The sequence below is a fragment of the Amblyomma mixtum genome, chromosome 1 (genome assembly GCF_055824585.1).
Source record: "Amblyomma mixtum isolate Tamu chromosome 1, ASM5582458v1, whole genome shotgun sequence".
Classification (NCBI taxonomy): Eukaryota; Metazoa; Arthropoda; class Arachnida; order Ixodida; family Ixodidae; genus Amblyomma; species Amblyomma mixtum.
Window position 1 is genome coordinate 90538033 of NC_143012.1, and position 9200 is coordinate 90547232.

General features: G+C 45.3%; 1 protein-coding gene across 1 annotated transcript in view; it reads right to left on the reverse strand.

Moving 5' to 3' along the window:
• Positions 1-8828, reverse strand: part of LOC149367173 (PP2C-like domain-containing protein CG9801) — a 32790-nt gene extending 23962 nt beyond the window's left edge. Inside the window, exon 1 of the mRNA XM_089554434.1 lies at positions 8324-8828. Within this exon, the coding sequence (XP_089410560.1) occupies positions 8324-8463 (140 nt within the window). The 5' untranslated portion in view covers positions 8464-8828. The remainder of the gene's footprint in view (positions 1-8323) is intronic.
• Positions 8829-9200: the final 372 nt, after the last annotated feature.

The window sequence follows — 9200 nt, forward strand, 5'->3', positions numbered from 1 at the left end:
AATTTTTTAAAGTCTTCACGATAAAAACGCACAATACTGTATACAATCCTTGCATACTGCTGAGACGTTTGCATGCAGAACTTCTCCTTTATTTTGGCATCCTTTGACCTCCTTTCACAACTGCAAGGGGGGGGGGGGGGGGCTTGTGACAACATTGATAAAAAGATCAAAACGATAAATCACTGTCTAAATGGGGCTACCAAGCATAAGGCCACACTACCGTTCAAGTGCTTCCTTTTCACAGCTCCTTAAAGTCCAGCCGGCTTGAAGAATAAACCAAGGCCGCACAGCAACTGAACCATGAGTATAACAAGAGTAAACACTACGAAGCCTCTCCTCTGTATACGTGCCAGTTCTTTCATCACAAGGCTTTTGCTTGGAGAAACCTCTCAGCTATACACATAGTGCTTTTTGCTAAGCTAAACAAATGACATAAAAATATTCTGCTGCAGAAATACAACTCAGAAGACTTTACAGTGCTGGGAAAAAGATAAAGAAAGGAAAATAAAAAAAGAAGGTGAATGAAAACTTTTTCGAAGTTGCCAAGTGCTGAGAGCAGTGTGGACAGAAACCTCCACCTTTGCATATGTTTTTCATTTCAGGAGAATTTTCATCTACCTGTCCTTATGCTTAGGTGTGAAGCTAAAAAAAAATTCAGGGGGAACTTTGGCTCTCTAAAGTGCTGCAAGGCGAAAGCCTTTCCTGGCGCACTGTTTGGCATTGGCTGCGAGACTGTTTGTGCTGTACCAGTGCTTTATTTGACTACATACTTTGATTACACATTACAACTACACACTTTGACTGCTTCGATGAGTTCGGTTGTATCCATGGCTCTGTTCGCAGTAACAAGGTATGTAATGTGGTCACCTCCGGACGCCTTACGCCCCGTGTGGGAGAGGACAACTATTTTTTTTATTAGTTGTCGTCTGCTCCAAAAGGGGGCGTCAGGCATCCATGCGTGACCTCATTACTTCGAATCAGCGCCCTCTGATATCATATATATTTCGACCAACCGAAAAGTGTGACACCTCTGCTGACAACCTTCTGTCGACAACAATGAGGCATTAAAGGCTTTCGCCTTAAAATCCATTATAAGTCCCTCTTAAGCTCAAATCACCACCAGAACGCCAGAGTGCTGGCACTAACTTTCTGAACAGCTTCGGAACAAGATCAGGACAAAAACAGCCAGCCGGCAAAAGGCAGGAGCAGCAGATCATCTCTTGCTTCTAGCCCCTGGTTTGCATATCAGATTGCACCCTAAAGAGGAAGCCTCACATGAGGATTCAAATGTCAGTGCACGTGAAAGAACCCCAGGTGGTCGAAATTTCCGGAGCCCTCCACTACGGCGTCTCTCATAGCCTTAGTCGCTTTGGGACGTTAAACCCCATAAACCAAACCAAACCAAACCATTGTTCTTGCAAATCCTAATGTGACCTTGTGCAAGTAATACTACCACCAGGTAAATGTGGCAATGCAGCGTTGAAGGAACACCTTACTAGCAGGACAGCTGCCATCATTCTTGTCATGTAGGGCTCAATCTGTTCGGAACTTTTTGAACATCTATCTCATTTTCACTTTCAGCCTTTTTCATTTTGATTTGTGTGTCTTTTTTCCCTTATGTTGTGCACATATTTCATATGAAGTCAACTGTTATTTATGTCTATTTTCATTTGCATCGATGAGTGCCTTGTAAAGGAGGCCGCGGGCTTCAGTCAAGTCGCTCCCTTTCTGAAGTGACATTTACCTGCAGTCTCCTCCATCATGCATGGAAATAAAAAATTATTATTATTATTATTATTATTATTATTATTATTATTATTATTATTATCATAACAGTAGTGCTATCTCTGAGAGACCAGTACAATATGCTAGGAGGAATGCATCTGGAAGTGTGCTTTTGGTTAGGTGACCGCACCAATGTGTATATTTAAACTTGCCCTTTCTATCCTTATTCCTTCTTTCAAATTTATTAACAGCACTACCTACTCTAAGGCTTTTGAAACTGCCCTTTCCCACTGGTGTGTTATCCTGAAAGAGAAGCACAAGAAATACATAAGCGAGTCTACACTGACTTAGCTCAATCACTTATTACCGAGCACATCAAGCTTGCACTTCTGACAAGTCCAGGAAACCTGGAGGTCCTCCAAGTTTAAATGTGCCCTAAAGTGAATTCTAAGTTCACCTTTTTATTGCAGGAGCTCGATCTACATGCTCTGAGCATTCTTAGAAACTTTGAATTATTATCCTGTACGGCTGATTTCCCTATTAAATCAGATATAACGTCCCAGATCCAGCCTTTTTTTTTTAACTCACCATGGACAGTAAGAGAAGTCAACCAACAAGGTTTCCATGGCGAACAGAACGCGCGGAGCGCCTTTCAGCCAATCACGTGGCGGCTTGCCGCTCTGCCATCAGCAGAGTAACCCAACGAGCACTGAAACTGCCGTGGACGTCGTGTAGACATTTAGGACGTCCATGGGACGTCCAAGGGACATCCAAGGGAGCTTCAATGCCCCACTGGGAATACACGGAGTGATGCGCCTAACCGGAGCAGACGGCCAGGTGCATCACACCTGCAGCAGCAAGCGAGGAGAAAACATAGTCCGCTTGCTTTGGGCATGTTATTTCAGTGATATATTTTCTGATCCACAAATATGCAACGGTTTAATCAAACTATTCCTTACATCATGTCCAAAAAGAGCAATAAAAGTTACTACGGATGTCTCAACGGATTATAGCATTTTCAATGGCCATCACAGTGTGATGAGGCCGAGTCTTGCGACAGCGAATAGTCCACGCATATTTTTATTTCTGTGGGGCTAGTTTACGGCAGTGTTGTCTGCGACTGAAACTATTCACTCATAGAAACCAAAAAAAAGAAAAGCGAAAAGGAATTTTTCCAGAACGCTCTTTAGTTCACCTTTAACTAAGCTAGCAACAACAGAAACGCTGCCCCTTCACGATACCGTGTAGCCAGGCACTTGTCAGCAGCTTGCGGAAGGCATCAATTTGACGCTCTCACCAGGGTTCAAACACAAAGGCATAATCAATCAAATGACATGACACCACTTTGAGATAATGCCAAGCTGTTCCCTGCACCCCCCTTTCCACCACACACTACCCTGCCCTTTCCATGACTCACCCTAGTTCACCATATACGACTGTCCTTCACTGTACAGTTTCTCCAAAGAGGGAGCAAGAAATATACGCAACGCAGCCTCACAACACGAATGTTTTTTGCTTAGGGCATACTGGGACATTGACGCCGTTCGTCCTGCAAGTGCTTCAGTCAGGAAGAGGTGTTAAGCTAACATTAAACTTCACTACGTAGGTGGGTTAAGTTCACCCACTTTTCTCGGGCTTCTGCACACTCCCACAATTATTTAATCCCTTGAAGCATTTTCCTCTAAATGGTGAAACAAGAAAACTTTTTTACACGTCACAGAAGTGTACACCAGAGTAAACGTATTCATTAGCTCTTTGCAGAGTTTCGGCAGTGTGTTTTTTAAGAATGCCTAAATGCACACATTTAGGTTAATCTGAGTAGAGACATTCTGTTTCATGATGCCTCTTCCTCTACCCCCTCTCTCTCTCTTTCTCTCTCTCTCTGTGTGTGTGTGTGTGTGCGCGTGTATGTGTGTGTGTGTGTGCGCGTGTATGTGTGTGTGTGTGTGTGTGTGTGCGCGCGTGTATGTGTGTGTGTGTGCGCGCGCGTGCGTGTGTGTGTGTGTGTGTGCACGCGCGCCAATGTGCGCGGTTGTTTTGTTTGTTAAGCACCAAACACGGATCAGTAAAACAGCCAGTATCATAAAGATGTGTGTACTGGTGTGTTGGCACACACACATGCTCAAGCTAATTTTAATTAGTTTGTACTCGCAATTTTTACTTGCATAGCTTCTAATTACACTCTGTACATTTTGAAACAAACAGCTTATCAGTTCATCCTCACATCCTATCACAATAGCCATTGATACGGTAACAGCAACTTTTTGGAACCAACTATAAAATTCTGTGGTCTAAAGAAACCGGTACCAGAGGCTACAAATTTTTGAGGCAAGGCTTGTGCACGCACGCATGTGCACACACAATCCATTACAAAGGAACAACACACGATATCATAGTTTCGCAAAGAGATTCCTGCAAATTGTGCAGTGACAGACGGACCAGCTATTAAACCGTAGACTTAAAGGTCGCGTGACAGACGAAGGCTGCATATCCAACAATCGCTCACATCTGCGACCTGACAAGCTGGCATTCACGACAGTTGCCGCACTTGCTTCATCGAAACCTCTGCCCCGCTCCCTGAGCATGAGCTAAAGCATGTGGACAGATGCTCGAATTACTTACTTTTAATTTTTTTTTCTTTTCTTTACATATCATGCACACATTTCCGGCATTTCTAAACGGGCATCTTGCTTTAGAAAATTGCCCCATCAAGTCAGGCGCAGCATAGTGGATTCAATTACATCACGACATAAGGCTGGATACAAGACCCCTGTTAGCTCCTTGTAACCCCCCATTATGCCAGCTATGGAAAGAGAAATGATAGGTGAATCGTTAAGATATCGGAAGAGGGCCGAGTGGGTGAGAGAACGAACACGGGTTAATGAAATCGTGGTCAAAATCAAGAGGAAGAAATGAGCTTGGGCGGGCATGTAATGCAAAGGCAAGATAACTGCTGGTCCTTAAGGGTGACGGAGTGGATTCCCAGAGAAGGCAAGCGTAGCAGGGGACGGCAGTGGGCGGATGAGATTAAAAAGTTTCCGGGGTTACGGTGGCTGCAGCTTGCAAAGGGCAGGGTTAATTGGAGAGACATGGGAGAGGCCTTTGCCCTGCAGTGGGCATAGTAATCCTGATAATGATGATGATCAACACCCTGTTTGTAAATAAATTCTAGGTATTCCTCCAACTTGTTGCCTCAATAAGAGCATGGCTTAGCAGTGCAGTGCATAGAACACTCCAGCCAAGAGGCAAGGAGAGCTTATCATATAAGTCCAACCACTTATGTCAAAGTGTGGCAACACCGGGCGTGAAACCCAGTTTACTAAAAACACTCGAGTCAGCCCATTTCCCTCAAGTTCTTACACCTGTGTAAAAAAATAAATAAGAAACTTGTCTGTCCTTACCAGTAAAACTTTAACTATTAAACACATGATCAAACAAACTAATTGGTACAAATGAATTACATGGTTGAGGTAACAGCTAGACAATAGAGCAGCCTGACAATACAACAGAGTCTTGCTTGCACAGTTAGCTGCATAAATAGCTGAATCTTGGGAGCAAGACGCTGGGGTCCCACAAAATTTATTAGAAATTATTTAACTAAAGAAGTCCGAAGCATTGATACTAGTTTAATTTAATAATCTAGTAAAAGCAGTTACTCAGAGAACAGCCCCACTGAAGTTACGTTTCTCTGATAGCTTTGAAAAGACTCCACCATTCAGACCTTGCCATAGCTACTGTATCACTACAGTATATTTCTCTATCATATTTACAGTACCGAGAAACAACAAAGAATAACGAATGAACTGCCAAAAAGCAGCGCTAAAACAATACAAAAAGAAGGCTGCTGCAGTTCGCAATGAGCATCTACAAACTCAAGTGATCTCAGCAGTGCATTTAAAATGGAAACACTTGCACATTAATGTTATCCCAAAATAAAACCTTCCAAAAAAATCGAAAGGTGGATTGGAAAATCTGTCTTAGGTAATTACTTCAGATGGGGTTACCCGCCTATAACATCAGAAAATCATAAGCCAGTAGCTTGGAAGCTTGGTCAAGTGCTCGAAATGTAACATCCTGTATAGTGTTTTCTGGTTGATTTTTTTTACCACCTGGCTTACTGTATGGTTTCCGTGATAGCTTCTCAAATGAGCCCCAAAGCGTGGTTAGAGAAAATTTTACTTTTTCTGCACTTTTCAACCCACAACTTGTGAGTGTTGGTATGCTCTGAACACAAAAGTACAAGCGTTTTCTAACACGCAACTTCCCTGGCCTCAAGCACTGTTTTGAGAAAGAGCAATCGTGACCCAAAAAGCTTCGTACACACAGTGGTGATAAGCATGACACTCAGCCAAGAAAGAAATGCCAGCCGTTACAAGGGCACTATCAGTACGACACAGCAAGCTTATCGTACAAGTGGAGAACCGCACAACTACCAAACGTGACAGGGAACTGCAAAGTTAACGGCAAATTATCAGTGCGGTCCTGAATTCTAGCAGAAGAAAATGGGTAAATGTGGGTGATCAGAACCAAAGAAGAGACAGTTCGCTGATAAACAAGTAAAACGGTAACCTCGAAAAGATGTAGTTAAAAGACTAGAGACAAGTAATTTTAGTTGCGTGTTTTCTTCTTGCAAATGATGCGTGGTATCTGTCTACAACCACTAAATAATTTATAATAGAATTTCTTCTCTCATGCCCTTCCGATTTCATCAACTAAACGATGACTGTGACGTGACTTTGGCCTTTAAGTCACGTGAGGCACAAAAAAAACCTGCCAAACGCTGATATGTAGTTTTAAATCACAACAACTCTTAAAGACCAACTCCGGTGTTTTTTCTACCTTCTCTGATTTTACTGAAACTTTCATAGTAAGCTTTCCGCAGTTTTCTGGTCCTCTGTGCTAAATTTCACAGTGGGGCAGTGTTTTGTTGTTGCTGCGCAAATGAATTTTATAATTTCGCATTTCGTATTCTTAATCGGGAAAATTTCTACAGGCGACCTCACCTGTGTGACATCAATGGACGCAACATGGCCATCAACGTGCACTCTGCATTTGCTGGAGGACAATATTTCAAGCTGAATTTTGATCACTTCAGACAAACAATGACTGAACCTTTCACTACCCGTCACCAGTATGGGCAATCAATGCGCACACAGTAAGTTTTGTGACAGTACCCGTGACATCATCGGACCGTCTGTCGTGATGTCACAGTTTGGTCGAAACCTAGTTTCTGTTTTGGCTTCCTCGTTTTTGCTCTTTTTTAATATTTCTAGTGGGTATTTTGAAAAACAGTTCAATCAGCAGTTTGCTTTGAGGCTGCAATGAACAGAGTAGCTGAAGTCATCAAAAAATACAACAGCGAAGTCAATCCTCAAACGAGTTAAGTACGGCCGTATATACAAAATGCCATCACCACCAAATCAATATATTGTTTAGCCGTAGTTCACGTGTAACACGCCACCCTTGCAGCCATATAAATGCTGCACAGTCGCTGCTTAACACACAATCATTCTGATGAAGCATAATTAGCAGTCAATCCTCAAACGAGTGAAGTATGGCCGTATACACAAAATGCCATCACCACCAAATCAATATATTGTTTCGCCGTAGTTCACGTGTAACACGCCACCCTTGCAGCCATATAAATGCTGCACAGTCTCTGCTTAACACACAATCATTCTGATGAAGCATAATTAGCAGCAATTATACAAACAGATGAAACTAAACCAAGGACGTAAACCTAGGAAGTTCGGGCACTGCTGAGCAAGAACCGTATTCTCCTCAAACCCAGGCTCTGAGTATTCGATAGACGGGAAAAATGGCATTTGAAAAATACCACGTGCTTCCGACAAGGGCCAGGTATTATTTCACAACCATGGCTTGACGGGAACTTCCAGTAGCGATAAGTCCATTAGAAACGAAGAGAATGAAGCGTTCTACCCGCGCTCTTCTAAAATGCAGCGCGCGTCCTCGCTAATACAACGAGCCCATTCATTCGTTCACCTTGGCAGTTGCGTCACGTCTTTTTTTCCGCCAGCGCTTGCAGCAGCAACCGAAACGTCGGGCCGCGCCTGCTAACGGTGTCGGCGTTCTCAAGCGCGCGCGGCACGAATACCGATCGCGATTTCTTGAGAAACGGCTCTTAGGAATTCGCACTGCCCTCGCACTTCGCCCCGAAGAATCGGTTGCGATAAAGCGGAAAGAAAAGCGAGCACGTGAGAGAAAAAGAAACGGCGGCTTTGTGGCTATTCCTCGCGGCGCGGTGTACCGCCCTCGAGTGTCCGCATAAAGCGGCTATTTCCGAGGCGCCGTTATATATGTCGGTTAACGGGAACGACCATCAGTGCGCGGGCGAGGTTCTCGACCCCGGCGCAACGAGATGCCTTCGTGCCGCGCACTGACGTCGCACCATCAGCGCCTTTTAAGCCCCGCCGCCCGCCCCACAACAAATCAACGCGCGCCCGCGATATCGCGTATTATTGCGGTCGCCCCGCCGCAAGCACCACAAAAGCGGTCAGCGCTGGCACGGTCGGACTGGTTTCCAACAACAACGGAACACCGTTTTGTTTACGCGTACACGCAGTCCATTCACACTCACCCGTTGAGATAGCGCTGCATGAATGTGGCCGTCGCCGATGTGGGCGACGGGCACTCGGGCTTGGGATCGGCGCCCGCGCGCTCCGCGCCCGTCGACAACTGGCGAAGGAAGTCGGCGAGTTTGTCCCGTAAGGTCGGCATGTTGCCTGCGTGCACGCTCAATCCGGTAGCACAGCCCTTCCCGAAGTGTGGACCACGACGACGGCTGCCCAGGCTTCGACGTCGAAGGCCGCGAGCGCTGCTTCAGCCAGCGGCGCTACGCATATTCGTCGTGAGTCAAGCGAGCAGCTCCTACGCTCACAACACGCTGGACGCGCGGCCGACCACTCACGACGACGAAGTCGGCGCCGCGCTGGTGAAACGGTGGCTGGCCCAGCAGCGAGCGCTACGCGCTACAGCAGCCGCACCGACCACAACGCCGACCGAGGACGCACGCAAGAAAGCAAAGAGAAAACAAGCATACAATGCGCACTCGAGAAAGACGACGATACCTGCTCTCCTCCTCATCACTGCCACGGCCACTTGCCGACGGGCATTGGCTAGCTATGCTTTCCACAAAGCCTCCCTCCTCTGTCGGGTTCTCTCTCCACCACCTCACAACCACCGCCTCCGTCGCACGCAAGTGCGAGAGGCAAGTGTGTCTGTTCTCGTTCTCTTACAAACACACTTACCATAGGACGTTTTTGCAGCGCGCTATGTTTTAACTTTCACGCAGTTGTTGTGCCTGCCACTACGTCTAGTCATAACGCAATTGTAACTACATCTTTTTAGCGCTGTAAAACAACCAATAAAGAAATATACATTTTTGGTTTACCACTAGCGCCGTGCTACAATGTATACGACTGTAGAAGCGGCAAAACTGCGAACTATATGTCAAA